Below are 22,204 nucleotides of genomic sequence, written 5' to 3' on the forward strand. Positions count from 1 at the left end.
CTTAAGTGATATAACAACCATTGAGTCATTACTCTCAACATTATCGACTGAATGCAGATCACTCAGAAAACAATTGAGTAAGCTGCTACGCTCAAAAAGGATTCTTATAACATTGTTCAGGTAAAAGATGGATGCAGCTTAGCTTGATGTAGTGATATTGGTGTTGTTACTGCTTTAATTGGAGTGGCTGGATCTTAAAACCACTTATCCAATACTTTTAGCAAATTTGCAGTGTTGGGGAGTAACGGAGTACATGTACCGCCGTTACGTATTTAAAATACAAAATATGAGTAACTTTATTCCGTTACAGTTACCGTTTAAAAAGGTGGTATTTAGAATACAGTTACTTTGTTGAAATACCCATTATGTGTCTGTGAGCGTGAAAGCGGGAGAAAAAGGTGAGTGGAAAAGTACGAGCTGTCACCGAGCAGAAACGGGAGCTGGAAGCATGTAAATATAATAGTAACCACTGCAGCCTGACGAGCCCAGTTGTAAGTAAGCTATTAAGACTCGACTGTACACTGTGTTCGTGTTTTCCTCCGAAACAATAAGTTCCGTTGGAGCAGCCTTTCAGCGCCTCTCTCTGTCTCTCGCTAGCAAAGTTGACCCAGACAACAAAGTAAAGCTAGTTTTCAGCTACGAGCCCGACACGGAACCCAACGTATTAGCCAGAGGTCCCTTTACGGTTTTACGCCTTTTTGGTTCGGAGCCGCGGACCTGTTTTATATTCGCGCGGAATAGTTTTCTATACGAGATCGCTGCAAAAAGTGCAGCCTTACCTAATGTCCACCTACTGTTACTCATTTATATTAAGATTTAAAAATCTAGTTGGTATTGGTATGGCGAATAACCTTCAGTAATAGTAATAAATCACACTGCAATAGTACATTCATGTAGTTGTAAAAAAGCATGATAATATATTAAGTAATCCAAAGTATTTGAAATACGTTACTCTCATTGAGTAATGGAATACGTTACAAAATACATTTTGGGGCATGTATTCTGTAATCTGTAGTGGAATACATTTTAAAAGTAACCTTCCCAACACTGCAAATTTGCCAGCTTTCCCCGATAGCTTGGTGACGCCTAGATTTTAAGGCGTCGTGTCAAAATGCCAATCTGGTTTCACCCGGCACGTCGCTAGTTACTGTGGCATTAATTTGACTGAAGATCAGCAGTTTAGAATTCCATTGCTCTCCTTCGCAATATTAACATGGCTCTTTCATTAGATCTTTAAATATCTGTTCTTATGGATTAGTCGAGTTTCAGCATAAACTCTGATTTCTTTAGAAATACTTCAGTATGTGCAAAAGCCAGTGCTTTAGACTATTGCAGCCATGAATCTCAACAGTAACTCGTTTAGTCTGCCTCAGGCAGGTGACCTCCTATTACTCTACAATCAGTGGCTCTTGGCATTCCTATTGACTGGTCTCAATTTGGCTCCTCTTCCATGCTGTTCAATCAGTGTGTCGCTTTCAGTATATTGAACAAGTTGGTATTTTCCAGTTATCAGGTCAAGATCCCAATTGGTGATTAGTGTGCCAATATTTACCTCCACTGGGGTGACTTACACTAACCTTGCACCTGCTTTGCTTAAGTTATATCCAGCCGCTTCAGAAATGACAGTCTCAAAGGAATAGCTTGTTTGTTTTTGGTACACTGTTTTAATTTAGTGATATATTTATATACATACTACAGTATATTCACAATTAGTCAGTGTAATTGTCTCACTTTGCTTTATACTTGGCAAAACGACATAAGCCAGACAATGGAATTAACTTTCAGTGGTGATGTACCATACATACTACCCACTGTGCAGGTGAGCATGAAATTTGAAGTGTTATGAACAGCTCTGTGGGTGTGTTACCATGGAAACCATAAGGAGGAAGGGCAAGCCTAACAGGTAGCAAGAAGAGGGAAGGTTTTCAGACACATGGTTTCCATTTGACAGGGGAACATAGAGACGATCGCATTCATCTCTAATTAACTCTGTTCTCGTGTACAGACCTTCGCACCTCTTTTCTTTTGTCAGCGAGAACTGAAAACCTCATCTCTCAGTCAGACTTGTGAGTCTGATTGGCTGCTTAATTGGAGCAACTTTTACTGAGGTCTACTTGCTGTTCGAGACTTGTGATTTTAGTATTCAGAGACAATGATTTAAAAAAAAAAAATCAGTTTCATCAAGTATCATTTTCCTAAGAAAATGTTTTTGGCAGCATGTGTTCTTAATTAAACCCAGCAAAGGGACACTTAAAGCTCACTTTCTGTGATCCTTCAAATGTTTATGAATCTGCAGAAAGCTATTACATCAGCTGGGAGTTTTGAAGTGCCACTGGCACAACTTCAGAACCATTTTCATGCTAATTATCGCCTTGCTGAAAACATCCAAACTAATCTACTTTACAAAAGTTGATGATTTTGGAAGAAAGCGTCTCAAATGAGTCTTAACTTTAACTGAGAACTATACTGAAACTGCCTTACTTTGTTAATGATCGCGAGTGCCAATGAAGCGGCGCTAATGAAAGACTGCTCGTTGATCATTTCAAATCGCAGATATCTCATTTTGTAGCCAGACCAAGCGAGTGGATGGTTAAACATTCAGACATGCCCTCGGGCAGAAATGAGTTTCTCACCTCTCCTCTCTAATTTGTCCAGATGTAACTGGAATGATTAATATCAGCTCAGTGTTTTCCCACTGTACTGTCATCATCCATGTATTCATAACAGATGCTTCATGTGGCGTACAGATCGTGACGAAGTGGGTGAGACGAGAGAGCGGCTCTTGGGAAATTTATTAATTGACATTTTGGTCACACTAGCTTTCTCCTGACAACATAAATCACATAGGTGAGGACAGAGGTAGACTCGGCACACACTGGGTGCACTTGAATGATCGTTTCTATACCTGTGCGTATAAATGTCAAGACTTAAAGAGACAGGTGACCTTTCTCACTCCCTTCAACGATTCCTGTGAAGCACATAAGCACAGCAAAGGCCTAATTGGTTTTCAATAGTACATTTAGGAGGGCTGGTAAAGAAAATCTCTGATTCTCAATGCTGTTGCTCCAGAGACCACAGCTCTCTCTTGAACTATCCACTGCCTAAAAGAGCACAGCAAATGGAGGTATAAGACACATTCACTTATCCCTCTCTTACACACGTACATTTTGTTTTTTCACGTTCGGTGATGCGTGATGAAGCTAAGTTTGGAAGAACTGGCATACTTGGTCTTTTTTCTTTCCTTTGGGAAGCTGGGCTTTTGTTATTTCTTTTTTCAGCCATTTGTTTGGTTGGACAGGCTCCCCCACTTCCATTCTGCACACCACATGGTTTGGACGCCGACAGACTGCAGGTTCTGTTTCATAAGTGTAACACTTACGAGAGATGATAGCAACACTTTCTTGAGAAAACGTGAGTGCTTAACAAGTATTTTAGCTTAATAATCCTAAAAGCAAGTGAAAACTGCCAGTAGCATAAAACCGCTTCACTTAACACTCTTTTGTCATGTCAGCCTTAATCACCTTTTCAACTTTTGTTAACATCCAAAGCTAAGGCAGAACATATCACTAGCATCAGGAAAACCACATCAAATCCAGGAATGTCACTACCATATTATTCACAATAATGCACTCAAAATATGTAAATATTTCTGACAGGCTCCTATCTTTATATTCCTGTTATTGCATAGGAATCACTATTATGCAGCATAAATAGGCTATAATGACATCCATCTACTCTACTGGTACAGATTTGCTCTGTCAGTGCATGCCACTGTGGTCCTGTGTACACAGCATGTTTAAGAATCTATATGCAGTCATCATAACTGATGACATGACGACAGGTCTCATATGCTCTTTTTCAGGGTGGAAGATGATAAATGTCTGATTGAATTTGGCTGAAATGTCCTCGCTTGGAATGGTAGGCTGACAGTGTTGGAAACAGGAAAGGCAGCAGCGATATGTTTGGCCTGCCTGTTGTGAAAGCATCTGTTATAGAGCAGCAAACAGTTTATATGTGCCAAAAAGTTGATTCTGTTCATCTGGACGTAGCGTTTTCAGTAGGAGAAACATTTCGTCTCTCAAACAAGTGACTTCTTCAGTCTCTGGATGAGTGACGGAACGTGTCTTCCACTGAAAACGCTACTTCCAGATGAACAGAATGAGCTTTTTGGGATTTGAAGTGTTAAAGACTGTATTTAAGGCACGTTTTATATTCTGTTTGTGTACCCTTAAAGCCCGATGTGGCTTTCAGTTACGTTTCTGGATTGTGTAAAAGGATTGGCAGACACCAGTTTTCATCCAGTTACCTCCCTTCTTGCTCATTTCCATCTTTTCCTGCACCAAAAGCTGTTACCTTTAAAACAAAACAAAAAAAGAAACAATTCAGAGGTTTCTCTGATAATCAGCTGTGTCTAGACTCTTGTCCTTGGCTGTCATTAAAGGCTGAGATTGGCTTAATATGCCTGGGGGCCATAGGTGTCTGTGTTGTCTGGTAGAGAACAACCGTGGACTGATAATCATCTTTTATCCAAGATCGGTCACAGAATCCAAACCAATCAGATATGGAGGCTAGTTCCGCACTGAGTTTTGATCTCTCGCATTATGTGTATCATTAGCACCGTGGGGTCTGGAAATGGGCTGTCCCCGCAGCCACTGTTGACTGAAAATGAGACCATGGGCTTAAATGGGAAAATGAATGTTGTCAAATATCCAAGGGCTTGTTTAAACATTCAGTAAATCTTTGTTGGCAGATCAGTGGAGCACACAGATGCCAGACCAAATGGGGCATAGGGGTGTAGGTGGTTGGTTGGTTTGGTGGCTGGCATGGCCTAGTCAGGCAGATGGTCTGGGGAAGTCGGGACAGCAGGATGTCTGTGTCACAGCGGAGCTAATGATGGCAAAAGGCTAAACGATGACTACAGACAGCGGATAAATCATAATTATCACTGCACAGTGCTCACTAAGGGTCCTTAAATGTTTACTGAGGGATTTGTAGGCACAATTGGGGTCGTTTATGTACCAAATTATGCCATCTACTATAGTTGTGGGAACTGCAGTGACTGCATGGCTAAACAGCTGCCAGTTTCTTTTTTTTCTTTATTTTTGCAAAGGCTTGAATGATCCCGCATGCACCGCCGTCTGAAGCAGATACCTTCTGAGCTGTTAGCTTTAATAAGAAGTGAAATAGCCCCACTGTGCTTTCACAGGAAAACAGTGAGCTTTGATGTGTGGATTCAATCAAGATCTGCCGTGAATTTGCCCTTAGAGATGCACAGTACCTTAAAAATCAGGAGGTAACAGTAATTTTGTGATGCCACATTTGCGTTCAAGACAGAATAAAGTAAGAGAAAAATCACTATTCTTCCTCAGTTCTGTAATTCAAAAGACTAGTTTATTGCAGGACACTTGTAATGCACTAGCTTTTTGTTTTGTATTATTACACAACACCTGCGTGTCATTCATATTAGCCAAACAAATCAAGTCATAGTCAGGTGCTGCCAGGTACATGCGAAGCATACTGCTTTGTGAGCAGAAAGACAAAAAAAGAAACAGCCTCTCCTCTTCAACTAATTCTGATGCTCCACAGCCCTCCTTCTATGTCCTGCAGGAATTTCCCCCAATAAACCCAATTGGTTCTGGTCAGGATTATTAAAGATGTCATTGAGTCTGGATTCTGCTTGAGTCCTTTGCGTGGCAAGGGCACGGCACATGAGAGCGGTTTATCAAGATGGAAGGAAAGGACGTGCAAGTGAAGGAGTCCAAGAAAGGAAAGAGCCAAAGGGAGAGGACATATGCTGCCTCCTTACAGCATCTGCAGTGGCAGAGCAACTACAGCCTGAAGGCTCCACCATGCCAACAGGGACTCCTGTGAATTATTTACTCCCGGGCACCATTGTAGATGCTTGCCCCTGTAGGGCTTCTCTCCTCTGGGTTCCTGGCTTATGGAAGGTCCCTAGCAGGGTGCCAGATGAAGTACTGATGGTTGGAATTGTCTATTTTTTTCCCATCCACCCTCTTTGTAGGTAATTTTGGCAGACATTTTTAAAGAACATAAATACGGAGTCAGGGTTATGTCATTAATTCAATGCGAGATAAAACATAATCTCAACCAAGTAATCTAATTTCACAGGCGCAGGTATTCATTGCCACTTGTGCACTTAAATTTCCTCACACATAAAATCAACAACCCACGCGTGTAGAAGTCAACAGCCAAGCAGGCAAATCGCCATCGCATGAGAGTGCACTGTGGCAGCAAAATAACTGGTGCTTCTGTACCGTATTTGCTTATATATGGGACCATGAAGTTTGTCAAGTTAACTAACAACAGCTATCTATCTCATTTAGTTTAATCACAGGTTTACCTTAATATAATAAGAATTAGTGCTGTCAGCGTTAATCTCGTTAAAATGACGTTAACGCCATAACTGCATTAACGCGACAAATCTCTATTAACGAGTTAAAGCAGATCGGTCAATTCTATGTGTTCACATTTCCAAAATGCGAACAAATAGGTGTAAATCATGTTTGTGTAACTGCCAGATGTCACTCAGTGAAACACAGTACAAGTCTGGCTGTAAGGGCTCCATTATAGTAGTTTTTCCAGATAATAGTCCCTCAAAAAGAAAATGCAACAGACTGTCTTTCGTTTACAGCGCAACATGACAATTTCAAACCACTCATTTGCCTGATATGAAATGGTAAGACTGCCATACCCTGAGCTAGTGTCTAAACAAACACTAACTCACTGTAATGCAGTAAACTTAACCTGTCAGTCGCAGAGGTTGTGGCATCACTGCTTTGAAAGTGACAAATCACATTAGGGCCCTTGTACTTTTTGGGCTCTGCCCTCCAGACTGCTTGAAGTCAGATTGAATTGAAGGAGCAGAATTCAGCTTCGAGCGCAGAGTTGCCTGCTCGAGCGTGAATCTGCTGCAGCGCTCGCCAAGCAGACCCTCTTGTGTGCGGCCGCTTTGCCCGCTTGGCTTCTGAGTTGTTGTTCAGTATATACCTGCGTCTGTAAAGCTGTATTATTTGCTCGTGAACTTCACATACAAAGTTCTTTTCGTTGTTCATTTATTGGAAATTACTTGGCCTGGTTGCTGAATTTTCGCTGACTGAACCGTCACATTTGATGGTCATCAAAGTTGCACTGCTTGTGATTCATGCCCATTTATTTTTTCCAGTCAAATATTTTCACCGGAGACACTATGTTATGCACAGTCACTAATAATACACATAACCGGATTGTTACTGCTTCACCTCTCAGCGGGGAAGTCACATTTCAGGGTCACTTAGAGAATGGAGCAGATTCAGTTTCTCGCTCAAGGAAGCATCGAAAATGTAAATGCCCGTTTCACCCGTCTCTTGGCTGCCTCTGCTTCGTGCCTATTTTTTCACCAATTATGTTTATTAGTCTTTGTGTGGGTGTATATACATCTGCGCCTTTTTGGATGCCAGCGCACACGCATGTGTCCTTCCACGTGTGGTTGGCTGTTAGCAGTCCGTCAGAGCTCCTCTGCGTTTTCAGAAGTCTGCCCTCGCTAAATTAGAGCTTGTGTATGACTAGAGGATAATTACCATAGTTATGTACCTGCCAGTTGCCGGTGCCTGCGAGCTGTTTTTAGTGCCACCCCTGACAGAGTGCCACTTGATGGACAGCTTGAACAAAATGGGGTTCATCTACCTCACAAATTCAAGAGTGTGAGTCAGAGGCAGTGGGTGGGAGTAATGACCAGAATACCTGGGACACAATGACACAGAGGAGGAACTTTTAAGTAGCGAGTTGCTACTAGAAACTTTGTCAAAGACTTTTACACAAGTTGAGTAAAATGTTACGTTTTACTCAAATGTAACATTTTATGATACATTTTATGTTTTTTCTTACAAACGTAACATTTTATGATACATTTTATGTTTTTTCTTACAAACGTAACATTTTATGATACATTTTATGTTTTTTCTTACAAACGTAACATTTTATGTTATGTTTTACCCAAATGTAACATTTTAGCGCTAGTTTACTCCTGTTTTCTTTGCTCTGGAACCAAAACTGCAATAAATGCTCAATTTAGTTAGATATTATGAACAATGGACTCAAAAGCTGTCTTTATAAAATTTCTCAGCTTTTTTCTAGCAATATATCATTTTATTATGCATGATGCTTATGACATTTTCCAAAATTCTTGAAACGAGCGTTGTACTTGTTCAATTCGATTTCAGGCTCAGCTGTTTGACTTTTCTGTGCGCTAGCGAGTCCCGAGTTTTGTTTAGTGCTCATTCTAATGAGAAGAGCTGCTTTTGTGAGTCCCAGCAGCTGATTATTTTTCTCCCGCTGGAGTTCATGCGGTGTATCTGAGGTCAGCTCCCTCCCGTCCGCACCTCTGCCTTCCTGTGTGCCCAACGTGGGCTCAGTCAGCTGGAGGGAGAGTGTATGCCAGGTAGACTACTTCCACCTCATCAACCCTTGCCCCTTCTGTCTCTCCGTCTTTCCTTCAGAGTGATTCACACACAGCGTGAATCATCCTCTTGCCACTTTTCTTCTGCTTATTCACTCCTTCAAACTCTCTCCCCGAGAAACCGGGTCACTATTCGATGCTCACAAAGTCCCCTTGCGTGTCTGAACACATGTAAAATTTATGACCTAGTTTTAATGCTGCGTATGGAGCACGTGCCCTTGTAAAAGGTTCTCTCAGGAACTGAGGAGCACTGTGACAGAAATGTGGCGTGTCTCCTCTGTATAATTATCCATACGCAGAGTCCTCCAAGCTTTTATGTTCTTTTTTTAATCCAAACTGGCAGCCTGCTTCTCAACAGGTCCCTTCACGCCTCAAGCATCTGTTACACAAGTTTGTTTTTGGCCATTAATGGCCATATAATTGTGTATTCACTGGTGGCCTGTCCCAGTGGTTGTGAGAGTTATGACTGGATTTCTGTGAACAGAAATACTCAAACAACCTTTTTAACAATTACCTTATTCTGTAGAGACTGCACAGAGTGACACAGTAACACCTTAAATCTTAGTGAAAAGCATTTATTTTCTTTATTGCTTCTTAAATGTATCTGTTGAGTTGCTGTAACATGTTGAGATTTATTTTTTTTTGGTGCGTTTTATTGAGATTAATGGTTAAAAAAAGGCAACCACTATTAAATAAATACACTGTAACTTTTGATCATGCCAGTATTGGTGTAAAGGTCCTCCTGATATGCTTTGCATGCTACCTTGATGCCAGAGGAAAGTAGATTTCTCAGCAAGATTGACCAATTTCCTGCCCATTTCTGGAGGATTTTTCTCTTCAAAGTCCTGCAGTCACCATGTGCAGGCAATTGAGATTCTTCCATTTTTTTTGTTCTTTGGAAAAATTAAAGTCATCTTGACCCTAAAAAAACATGCTCAGCTTGCTAGGATAGCAGAGATTTTAAGAATTATGTCAAAGAATTATTAGGAATCTATATGAGCGATTAATTAAATTCTATCATGTGATATCTGGTGAGATTTTGTCGGAAGTATACGTGCAAACGCCAAAGCAGTGTGTCCTTACATTGCTGCTGAAAAGATGAGTTCTATTAAAATCTGTGGCAACTCCTCCGTGTTTTGGGTGACAGTTAAATCAGATGACTTGGTTACTGTGGGGGCTGTGATTTGCAGTCAAATGCTGTCAAGCAGTCTTTATGTTTCTGGTGAAGAATGTGTTTTCTCTCAATGACACGGCAGCCTGAATGAGATGTCAAGAGCGTTCATATGACTAAATTAGGAGTTTGTGCCATTTGCTGGCCGGGTCTGCGGGTATGCCTGTCAGCAGCTTTCAGACTATACAAGGCTTATTTCGTTTAAACTCTGCGGTCGTAGACCGGCAACTTTTATACTCAGAATCTGTTCTGCGTTGGCCGATGTCTGTATTTGTGAGCCTTTATTGGTAAATAAAATCAACTGCACAAGATTGAAGATGACATCCGGGAAGAAAAGACGACAGTTATATTCATGAACACGGGAGTCAGCGAAGTATGGTTACCTAACTTAAGTATATTACAAATGAAAAACCAAACAAAGGAAACAAGTGTGGTGGGAAAGGGAATGCTGTTGTTCAGACTGCCAAGCAGGGGAAAGAGTGTGAGAGGGGCTGGATTTGGCTTTTAACAGGTGCCGGTTGTGTTATGTTGAAGTAGAAGTAGGTTTCCAGTATTCCTGTTGCTGCCAAGCTGCCTAATTATTCGTTCTAGGACTGAAACTTCAAAGGGTGTCCAGTAAAACCAGATTCAAAGTCAAAGCATTGCAGCACTAAACTTCAGTGCATCACTCTGTGATCAGAGTTCTTCATCCAGCTCAGGGAGATGTTTGAACTCTGCATGTTAATGTTTTGTCCATAGAGGGGACTAGACAAAACGTATGCATCTTACATGTAAATGATCACCAATTATATAGCAGGAGGAAATACAAACCCAGCTTCAGGCAGGTCACAAGCTAGTGTACACCTAGTGCCAGTCCCAAGCCTGCATAACCCATCCCAACACTGCTGACGTGGGAGGTTTTCACACTCCAAAGCCATTTTGTCCCTTTTCTTTTCCCCTCACCCCCAACTGTTCAATGGCAGGTGGCTGCCCCTCCCCTGAGCCTGGTTCTGCTGGAGGTTTCTACCTCTTAAAAGGAGTTTTTCCTCCCCACTGTTATCAAGCGTATGGTCAAAAGGGATTGTTTGATTATTGGGGTTTTTTCTCTATTAGTGTACAGTCTTTACTTTACAATATAAAGCACCTTGAGGTGACTTTATATAAATAAAATTGAAATGCTCTGTATTTTGTCTCCAAATAATATCAACATCTCATTGTTTCTTGGGCTTGCTCCAGAATTTAGTTTAGGCCATGTCACACTGCTGTGGAACTTGGTCATAAAACTCCACAGAGTCTGAAAGATTAGAAAGCAAAGGTTGATCTAACCTTCCAGGTGTCTGTTAGCAGCTTTAAGGCCACTGTGAGACCAAACACCAGTTCTTCTCGGTTGAACCTAATGACTCTTGGGTCCGTTTTCATCCACAAAAGGAGGTAAACGGACTCTCTATATACTTTTGCAGCACGATCAACCTGTGCTTTTATAGTTAAGTAACTTTGGATGGTAGGCAGAGGATGTTATATGTTCAAAACACTCAGCAATAGCTGAAATGGAGATGGAGGAATTTACTGGTAAGGCTTCCTTACAATTTGGGATACGTGACAGTTTTTATGAGTATTTTGCAACATTTGATTTCACCCCAAGGCAGTAAAAATGTCTAAGCAGTTGGTTTAAAGCTTTATTTTCCCCCCCATGTGTCCCACCAGGGAATACTCATGGTGGATGCAAAATATCAATGACTGGCACCTGGAACAACAGCTCGGTGCACATGCTCAAATCAGCCTCACAAGCTCTTTCAAAGGACTGCCACTTCCTCACAGGCACATCGCTGGTGACAAAGTATCGTCAAGAAATATCTCTGAAACTTTAACGCTTCTTTTTCCACTTTAAGATGAATCCTTTTAGCTTCAACTGAAGAGCAGAGTCTGACAGCGGAGGATAAAATTCGGTTGAATCTGTGAAAGTAGCTGTAGACGCAGCTGCATCTACAGCTGTGCAAGGCCCCTGAGGTGGAGGAGCAGTCCTGCGTATACCATTTTAAGTTGCAGTAGCTGTAGAAGCATCAGTGCTTTCCTTTAGATCTTTATCCCTGCTATTAACTCAAGTATACTAGTAACTGGAAAGAGCTGCACAATCTTTAGTAAACAGGTTATGCAACTCCTCTGAGAAACCCTCAGTAAATATATCCATCTTTGCCATACTAGAGACACCATTAACCCCCTGAGGGCCTCGAAGACACCAAAACCAAACAAAAGCATTTTTCTAAGCAACCTCCCAAATAATGAAATTGATAGAGGAAAAACTCTGGATGCACCTGGATCTTCCTGTTTTACACCCAGGCCCAATGAGAGCAGCATGATGAACAAAAACATGGTTTCTGGGGTGAAACATAAACATACCTGAACTTGTGAATTTCTTCCAGATGCATTTTAGCCTGGAGTGTAGAGTCCAGTTAACCCTGCGGGTCTAGACAGAAGTATAGCTGTGCGGTACAATAAAAGTCTGATCGGTGAGAGGAATAAATTCAAGAGTCCACGAGTAGATTATTCATGATAAAATGAGAAATGCAGCAGTTGTGTAAGTCCCCTTTTAAAAAATGAATTTTTCTCTTTCCCCCTGAACGTCTGGAATGGCCAGTTCCTCTGCGTGTCATGAGATGATTAGTATTGGGTGTGAATGGTGCGCCACTTCCCCAAGACGCGAAAACGAGCGCCTGTCACCTCGAGTTATTGCTGATGTGCTGGCATTTTGGAAATGCCGTGATATACGCTCTCGGTCTCCCCTCCGTCCACCCCTTCTGTCTCTTGTTTCATGTCTCACTGCTTCGGGGTTAATGAAATGCCCCTGTTGAAGAGCTGGAATGAAGGATTGTTAAGTCCGTACGAGCTTTCAACTTCCTCCTACGCATTTTCTCAACCTGTGCCTCGCTGCATGACTGAGCCCTGGCGACGCATCACCACTGGCTAATGTATTCGACTGGAGTGCTTGTGAGGAGCTAGTGCTTTCATCAGGATGTGTTTTTTGTTATTGTGATTCCCTTCTTAATCATTGCACTCCTCAATCAAACACATGTAAACATTAAGCCTAGCGTCTTACTCCAAAAGATAATACAATTTAAATCCCGAGGGCTTCCTCTTTCGCAAACTGTTCACTCACGCTTCACTCGAAGATTTGTGACAAAGTGTTTTCTGGCTTTGGATGGCAAAGTAGACACACACACTCACCAAATGTACCAAATATGTGTGCAGTCACTTCTGTACTGTGGTTGGTGATGCATCACCTGACAGCTGACTGATGAATCACTGACCTTTTACTCCTGTCCTCATGGGTATATCGCCATCTCATGAAACTGCGGTGGTCTGCTGCTCATTGACACTTTGGTTCTCACCTGAATTATGACTATGTGGGAGTGCGATACAGACAGCACAGGAAAGACGGGAGACGGCTCACCCAGAATCAAAGATCCTTCATCCCTCACCGATTCCCTTGCACTTCCCCTCTCTCTTTTATTCTTTGATCGTGTTTACAGTGCGGTTGTTTGTGAGACTTATCTGCAGCTTATCCTTGGGCAGTGTGCAGTATGGTGGCTGAGTTTTACCCGAAGCTAGAAAAGTTAGCAAAGCAGTTTCCACACTGAGGAAGTTTAAAGTATGAAACTGCAGAACTGCAATGGGAGCAGACAGTTCGCCCATACTTATATGAAAGGCTGCTGCTACTGTGGCTGAACTAAACAGACTGATCAGCAGAAACGCTTTTAAGCTGAACTACATGGTGTCCCCGTGTAGCAGTAAGGCATCAGACTCCCACAGCGAGGGTGTGAAGTGCAAGTCCCCCCTTTCTCTTTTTTTCTGTGTTGATGTCACTGCTCATATGTGTCTGGGTGGCACATGAATGAGTGTGGATTATTAGGAAGGCCATTTACAGAAAGCAAAAGCTATGGCTTTCTTCTAATAGGATCAACGTTTCAGTGCTTTCTGTCTGTGTAAGGTTATGAAGCGGCTAATGTTTAAAACATGCTCTGCAGATCCGGCGTGACCCTCTTAAATAAATGACTGCATTGCCAAGAGAGGGAGTCATCTTAGGATTAGCTTTGCTGTGGGTGAAATGCTCTGTAGACTGTGACTCACACTAGCTGGTAGACAAGGATGCACATCGGCGTACAGATATAGACAAACTAAACATCAATAAAATGACAAAGATAAGCGACACGAGGCATATCGTCATACGGCTCAGACTGAAGCGGCTCATACATCAGTAAATATTTTCTGCTGAAAACGAGTGCATATAAACGACAAAAACATGCATCTGCGCAGCATTTGTGTGGCAGAATGAGCACATCACCCCCCAGCTTGATATCCCATAATTGCCTTCCAAAAGGCCCAAAGCTTTACCGTCCCACCAGCAGCATCTTGCCGCTCTGTTAGTTAACAAGGCTAGCCGGCAGCAGGAGGAGGTTAGGTGCCCTGCTGATAGTACTGCTCTGCAGTGCCGCGGCTCCATACGTTAGAATGTGCTCCTCAGAATTCTGATGTTCAAGCTGGATTTAAGTCTTTCTGCTCATTTGTCCGATGATTATAAATCCATGAGCAGATTGTGCATGAGGTCAGATGGCGGAAAAGACAAAGATGAGAATATCTTCTTTGATTCAAATACCAAATACACCTTATAACGACTCTACACTATTGAATATACACAGCTTAGCCAAAATTGTATGATAAGTTATAGTTCAAGGAGATAGCTGATTTACTTGTTGCAGCATTGAATAAAGCCTGAACAACTACTACAAGGCTGAAATCGTTATTATATCCATAAAATAAGTTCCCAGTGCTTCTATAACATCCTTTTGTTTAACAAGTGCAGATGCTTTTAAACATTCAGTGTGAACTTCAATGCGCAGGCTGGCAGAGTCAGCTAAAGTGCTGCCATCCTCAAGATACCAACCAAACCAGCTTAAAAAAACATGCAAAATGCAGGTCTTGTGAGAATTGGTGCTTCAAAAAAGAAAAGAAAGAATTGTCACATTACTCAGCTTGTACTCCTGCTACAGCTGCCTTGAACATAGCAAGGTTCATCTGTTAAAACAGCTTTGCTTTACAACTAATAATTGTTTTAACCACGTTAATATACATTCGTGAAGCGAAGCTCGTCATAAAAGCATTCGACAATTCCACTACTACTTGTCCAACATGTGTGTCATGAGGAGGCGTGTGACCTCTAAGCAACGCACAATGCTTTGACCTTGCTATTTTTCCTTTGTATTGCTGCTAAGTCACTGACGAATTTCCAAACAAGTCTGATTAAAAATAGTTTTTGAGACTTGTATGTGATTAATTCGATGGTTTCTGACCTCTACTCCAAAATGCGCTTGGCCTTCCTCTGGTTTGGACTCAGGAACTGCCAAAACAGTCAGGACCCTTTTGGACTCCTTTTACGGTCAAGCTCTTGGGGGAAAGTACCAAGTGTGGTATGAAGGAGGGGGAGATTTGCCTAATGTTTGGAGAATGTGTTTTTAAACAGGCTCAGAAGAGCTTCATTTACTTCATATAACTAGATAGGCTTATGATTGAGTTGATTTGGTACTCAATTGCTGGATAATTGTTATTTCCTGCAGTGGGAGGAGCTACTGATTATATAGGCAGGACATGCAGCTCCTCTTGAGTAGCATGGTGAGTCAGGCCATGATAGTAAGAAGACCACTGTAGCGATGGGCCAACCGAGGCCTTGTGAAACACTAAAACGTTTAGAGCAGATGCGTCGAATTTGTATCGAGCTTTTGAAACAATCTGACACCCGTCTCCACAGTGACACCTTCTGGCCATTTTTGCTATGTCACATGGTGATAATGCTAGTTTTTTAAGCAACACAGATTTTCCGCAATTCTAACCAGTTATTAAAAATAACCATAATTAAGACATTTTGGAGAAATCTCCATACAACAAAACAAGAAAAACTTTGACTGTAACAAACAGCGTGTTATCAAATTCAATGCGCAATTTATACAATCTACAGAGAAGAGGCTAATGAGCTTATTTTCATAACCACATAAGTGTTGTGGATATATACGTAACCACAGTGCCCCATTAATCTTTGTGTTTTATCTACAGTGGAATGACGTGTGAATGAATGTAGCTTGTTATGCTTGTGAAAAATAAAGATGAATAAGAGAAAATCAAGTGCTACGTAAAGATTTTTATTCAAAAATATCAATTTATTTAGTTTAGTTTTAGCTTCTTCTTTTGCAAATTGGAAAAAATAGAAAATCATCACATACATGTCTACATGAAACGCTTGTTTCATGTAGACATGTACACAACGGGATTTCTTTTTTAAATAAATGTGCAGGTTTACAACTTGGCACTAGACTAATGGTTCATGTTACACATGAGCGATGTATCTTTTGACCGCTACGGTGGGATTATCTGTTGCCCTGCGGGTACTATGGGTTTCGCTAACTGAGCTGTCAATAGGGTCCCACAAACTGCCCTTTGCTGTGATTGCTGCTGCTAACAATAATAATAATAATGATGATGATGACTTTTAAGCTTTCTGAGAGTTTTCGGTGTCACTGGGTTTTTTCTACACACTGTCAATCAAGGTTAGAAACAACAGGCAAGCCGCTTGTCAAAACTGGGGTCAAAAGCTCCAAAAATAGCCACGTCATGTGATCAAGTGACGTGGGCATTTTGAACCACAAAGCAGGCTTTCAAAACATCTGTGTAAGCTCAACACAGCGTCAAAACATCAGCATCGGGCATCCCGTGTCTGGTTGCAGCTCCTCTTGGGGAGTGTAGCCTGTCAGGCCCATGATGGTGAGCAGGCCACAGTGGCTGTACTGCCAGGGGCCTAACTGAAAGGGAGTTAAGGCTGGTGCAGAATTGTTTTGTCAGTTGTTAAGTGTAGTTTTGGTTCATTATCATCCAGTTTTTAGCCCGGTCACTGTTACATTCTGCATTAATAATAAACTTAAATTTAAGCCCTTTCCTTAACCAGGTTCACTAGATTTTGCAGATCCTGCTGAGTGGTGTGTAGGTAGATGGCTCATCATCAATCATTCATACTGACATTTCCTTTGATCTAATGTCTCTCTGTGTGTTTATTTATACACACACTCTGTGAGACGGTGTGTATTTCTCTGTGTGAGCGTTGAGCCGAGCCTGCACGAGTGCAGTTCCATGCCTGTGCTAAGGTGGACGTGTGGTGTGTGCATTCGCGATGGTGTGTGTCCGAGCTGTGTGCGCAGGAGAGAGGGTTTAGACAGGTGCCGTGCTGCAGGTTTAATGACCTGAGGTGTGGCTGACTTCTCTTTGCCAATCTGAATCTCTTCCCTGTGCCCAACAGAGTGTGACACAGTCTGAGCGCATGGCTGGTGACAGGTGGGGGCAGGTGGGGGCCTCGTGACAAACTAAGGCAGAAGGAGAAAGTCTGTGTATTTCCTCGGGCTGCATCTCCACCTGAATGCTAAGTGTTTGAGAAGAGTTCTTTTATACTGACAGGCAGCAGCTGCCAACATGCACCTTGAAAGCTTGACTAAGCACGTGCTCACAAGCATCATACACGACACTCACACGCGTGCACTATAGCAACAGAAGACAGAGGCCATGGCTGTGTTTTCATAAAGGCTTAACTCAACCACACCATCATCCAAATCCCATCCCTACCCTTTCCCTTTCTCTGAATCTCCACTCCTTGTGGTAACTGAGACCGCAGGCATGCCTCTAATAGCTCCCCCAATGCACCAGCACAAATTGGTTTTCACTCACATGTCTTACCCCCTTCCCGCTCCTCTCCTTCCATTGCTCTCTGTTCCTTGCTTTATTTCTACTTTTCTTTATTTTGTCCTCATCTCCTCCGCCCCTGCTCCTGCTCCCTCCCCCTGCTCCTGCTCCCGTCCAGCAGGGCCCACCTGTCAGCTTGTTTCTTTCAGTCAGTCAGTCTTTTCCCAACATAACTGCTGATGTAAGTGCCTGCAGCTCCCGCCCATATGACTGCATAGTGGGAGATGAGCCCTACGTTCAGCTAATGGCTACCAGTAGCTTCAAAACAATATCAAATTGCATTGACGTTGTAGTAATAAATGAAATATGCATCTTACTGTCATCCCGTCTGTTCTCAGAAGCCTTTCATGTCTGGCTGTCAGCCAGAGCGTTTCTCAGAGGGAGCTTTGTGTGTTTTAGCAAATTGCAAGTGGCTTTTTATGCTTTGAATGATGACGCGGGTGTCATTCAGAATACATAAGTGGACAGTGATTGATTCTCATTGAACTCAGGATGTGCATGTGTGTGTGTTCCATCGATTGGTGGTCAAGTCCACACATGACTCTAACCATCTAAATGATACACAACACTGAAAACCTGTTTTCTCCACATATACATTTTTTCTTTAATTTAAAAGAGCAACGTCTTATTTTCAAGAAGTACCTCCTGAGCCACATAAACTAGTAAAGGGGGGAGTACACAGGCTGTCAGAAGGGACAGGGTGAACATGTATTGCCTTAGAAGTTCTCAGTGTGATAATCTCAGGCGCCACTAAGCCTCCACAATTTGATTGGGGGGTGTGAGGGATGTGTAGAGGACATTTATCAGCATGACACAGGACACAATGCTCTTTGTTTGATTGGTCAAATTAGTGGAAGCTCATTTGCTTTCACTGCAAAATCCTTTACAGGGCTTTTCTGTTGTGTTAATTAAGCCGGAGCAAGAATTCTGTATGCCACTTGCATACTGGGTTTGCAAAGAAGAGAAGGAGATCGTTGTTATTCCTCTCTTTCTCCTCAGAGGCATTGTAGTTGGGTTCTCTTTTTTTGGGCTTTTTTTGTGATTCGCACCAAAGATGAACTTCTTAAATATATATTTGCTAAAATTAGTTCGGTTTAATTTTCCTCTGACAATTAGCTCGGCTGAATGCAAATTCTCCAGAGTTTTTCCTCTGTGGGAGCTGGAGTATTGCCAGCACCCAGTGTTTTGTTGTAGGAGAGATCAGACTTCCTGCAGCAGCCCTCTGATTTTGTCGGATGATGAGAGAATTAGGGTTGTATTAAGTCCGACAATTGCTTTTTCTCAATGTGGGGACAATTTCTGTTGACTTAGGAATTTGCAGTTTTTATATAAGCCTTTAAAAATAAAACCCTTTGAGAGCAAGAAAAGCATTCTCCTCGGGTCTCCTGGGTTAAGTGAGTCCTCTGGCGTTTTTTTAGCAAAACATTTTTTCCTGTGATGTTGATTACAAGTTATTGTATGTATGGGGGGTTTTGCAGTTAAGCTGGAAATATGTTGAGACAGGAGGATGTTTTTTGGGCTTAAAACAAGCTAAAAAGCAATGCTGGAAAACCCTCATGCTCTCATTTTTGGGGAGCTGTCATGGGGTTATTAATAAATAATAAATAACACAATAAATCCTGTGCTGACATCTTATTGGACATTTGTGCTTACATGTCTACATGTAAGTTCTCCATTCAATACTTAACCCACCTCTTTTCCTGCTTGTATAGCCTGCCATATGCACCCTTTACACAAACTGAGAATCGCTGGTGCTGTAGCACACGGACTCTCTACCTCTGTCCTCTAATTAATCAACCAAATCAGCCATCAAATAAGGTGCGAACTCCCAAATGTTAACCAGTCTTGTTTCCTCTGAGTTCATTCAGAGACTGTTTTTGTTTTGAAACAACATCACAGCAAAATGCCATGACACAGAGCAGTGCCGTCTCCCACTTCCTCAAAAAAAGCATTGCTCGTCTTCCTCTGTGGCCTGTTTTATGTCATTTGCCATTTCGCTGAAGCTTTGTTTGGCCTGCTAGCTTTTAGATGCCGCTCTGGCTGATCTGTTCCACCAAGGTTCAACGTGTGTGCAGCCCGGATTAGAGGCTAACATAAAGTGTTCAGAACTTGGGTTATGTAGCACAATTTCTTTTATCAACATGCTTTATATGAGGTTTTTAATTGGAGCAGATATGAAATGAAAAAATACAAAAGCATTAGCCAGTAGGATATCGAGCATATGATCATGTGACTTGTGACCAGTTGTTGCAATAATCACATGAGAGGAAAGGGCATTGATCAAGTGGGACATGCGCAACACTGTATTAGGTCCCTGAATTAGAGAATCTAAAGCACTATAAATAATTTTTTTATGTAAACGAGATCATTGTGAAAGCTTATTAATTAAGTGTTCCTCATCCATGCCTGTAAGGGATATTATTTTTAAATATAAAAATTTTAAATACTTCTCTTTCTCCTAAGAAAATTATCATTACCACTCCGTGGCTGTCGATGTGTCATTGAAGGGGATTTTGTTATAGAAATTCATTCATTTGGTGACTTTTGTTTTTCATTTTGATCTGTATAGTTCATTTCTTTGTTATAACATATGTTTTTTTTATTTGTGTGTTTTTGTTTCATTGTAAAGGAAGCCAAGCTGCGTGAGCTGCTGGATAACAGCACGCTGTCGGGGAAGTTGGAGAGCAGGATGCTGACGGTTGTGAGTGGCACCGACATGGTGAATATCACCTACCTGAACTTCATGGCGTTCCAAGAGGAGATTGCGAAGGTAAAAAAAGAAAATCATGCATAGCAGCAGTAAACAAAGTAACTACTTTTTTATTGTATATAACCTGGCATCTACAGTGGTGAGTGGGATATCTTAGCCAGTAACTGGGCAGTCAGGGTGAGGTTGTGTAGCCCTACCCACGTGCCTATACTCACCCATCATGTGGGCAACCAGGCATCATTCACCTGGAGAAAAAGAAGGCAGCAGGATGCACTATGTGAAGAATAGTACATCGTAATAATTGTATTAATGTAGGGTCTTTACCTTACAATATAAACTGTTTTGAGGCAACTGTTTTTGTTTTGTATTATATAAATAAAATTGAATTGAATTGAAGGCAAGCTGCCAGAAACAGTGTGATGCTCTGGGTAATGTTTTCCTGGGATTCTTGGATTCATGTGGATGTTAATCTTAAACGTACCACATACCTAAACATTAGTGCAAACCAAGCTCGTGTCTGAATTGCAAAGGTACTCTCTGACGACATTAGAGTTTTTCATAGGGGCAATGAGTCGTACAACACCGTAAAAAGTGCTTGGGAATGGTTTTAAGGAGCATGACGAGGCTTCCAAGATGTTAACTTTGCCTTCATATTCCACAGATGTCAGTTCATTTAGACATCTGTGGGATGTGCTGAAAAAAAACTAGTCAGATCTGTGAATCTGCTGCTGATGAATTAGTGAATCTACACCTCGATGGGTCACAGCTGTTTAGGCTCTTTGATGGGGACTTGCTCTATAATATGCATGGGGTTTTAATTTTGTGCCTATTTTTTGTATGTGCTATTAAACTAAGCCATTAAAAGCAATAAATAATATTCTCAAAGAGTGAAAGCATTTCTTAATAGTTGTTTATTTTTAATTGATTTAGGAGGCTTTAGACGGAGGTACCATTTCTTTTTTTAGGATCATGGTGAAAACCTGCATCATAAATTCATCATCAAGTCATTTACCACTCTGGAAAATTATGAAAAATGATCAGCATACCTACTCAGTATGCATGAACTTCATTTATTCCTGACACATGGCAGCAGAAACTGAACACAAACTTCCAGCCTTCAGCAGTTATCAGCATCAAAGCACAAATGAGTTCACCGCCGCTCTCTTTCCTGACTCTAGGTGTGTGTGTGTTAATGTTGCGTGTGTGTTTTATTTCCTGCAGGAATGGGCAGAAGAGCTTTTCAACCTGGCGTCCAACCTCTTGGTGCAGAACATGTCCAGAGAGGCGTGCCTCGAAAAAGCGTACGTCACCGGATGCATGCACACGCGGACACATGCGCACACGCACACGCAAGCAGTCTCGAACAAAATGTAAATCTACAGTCCCCAAGATAGATATGAAAATCTGGTCTGCAAGCACTAGAAATGTCACTCGTAGCAAGAGTCACATTAGGGACCTGATGTATTTTACATGAACAAAAATGGTAAAATGTTATGTAAAAATCTTGCAAAACCATCATGTAGCATTTACACCTTCACCAAAGCACATTTGTGCTTACATTGTTCACACACTGCAGTCTACAACGCAGCCTGATTTTTCACACATCAACGGAGGAAGTAAGAACAGACGAAAGCAGAATTATCAAAACAGCTGGAAATATGTTTATACCAGTTTATAAAACACCCTGCATGCGTCAGTTGTCTTTTTATTGCTTCCCATATGTGAGTGTGCATTTGTTTGGTGCTGTAGTGTTTGTTTTATCTTCCAGTAGTGACATATAGTAGATTCCAGGCTGACTCGGTGAGCTGAGCTTTGGGTTGAATTGGGAAAAGAGAGGAAGAGAGGGCAAAAAACAGGAAGCCAGTATTTTGTCAGTTCCAGGGTATTACATAAATCACTGATTATCCTTATCAGTGGCTCTATGTCCATGACCGCTTTCATCATCCTTTGCCCTCGTGTCACCTCTGATTCCGAGTGAAGCTCACGCAGAGTGAGCGTAAATATGAACGCAAATCACTTTTTGCTGGACTCTGCTCGCCGACAACTCCCAGCTGTCTGCTGTTTACCAGTGAACAGAAGCCATTAACGTGCACCCCCGAGGAGCTAATTGACTTAT

At 41.8% G+C, this 22,204-nt stretch overlaps 1 protein-coding gene and 1 long non-coding RNA gene across 4 annotated transcripts in view; both read left to right on the plus strand.

Moving 5' to 3' along the window:
- Nucleotides 1-22,204, plus strand: part of LOC120724670 (1-phosphatidylinositol 4,5-bisphosphate phosphodiesterase beta-1) — a 119,482-nt gene that overhangs the window by 47,179 nt on the left and 50,099 nt on the right. For all 3 annotated transcript variants that reach the window (XR_005693969.1, XM_040016968.1, XM_040016969.1), the window contains exons 4-5: nt 20,008-20,148; nt 21,310-21,389. Coding sequence is in view for 2 of the 3 variants with exons in the window: in XM_040016968.1 (XP_039872902.1) it covers nt 20,008-20,148; nt 21,310-21,389 (221 nt within the window). In the remaining variant the exon portion in view is untranslated. The remainder of the gene's footprint in view (nt 1-20,007; nt 20,149-21,309; nt 21,390-22,204) is intronic.
- LOC120724679 lies at nt 953-13,257 on the plus strand. The gene is made up of 3 exons (XR_005693970.1): nt 953-5,323; nt 6,376-6,380; nt 13,246-13,257. It is a non-coding gene; the product is annotated as an uncharacterized LOC120724679 (long non-coding RNA).

This window comes from Simochromis diagramma, unplaced genomic scaffold (genome assembly GCF_900408965.1).
Source record: "Simochromis diagramma unplaced genomic scaffold, fSimDia1.1 OVJJ01000802.1, whole genome shotgun sequence".
Classification (NCBI taxonomy): domain Eukaryota; kingdom Metazoa; phylum Chordata; class Actinopteri; order Cichliformes; family Cichlidae; genus Simochromis; species Simochromis diagramma.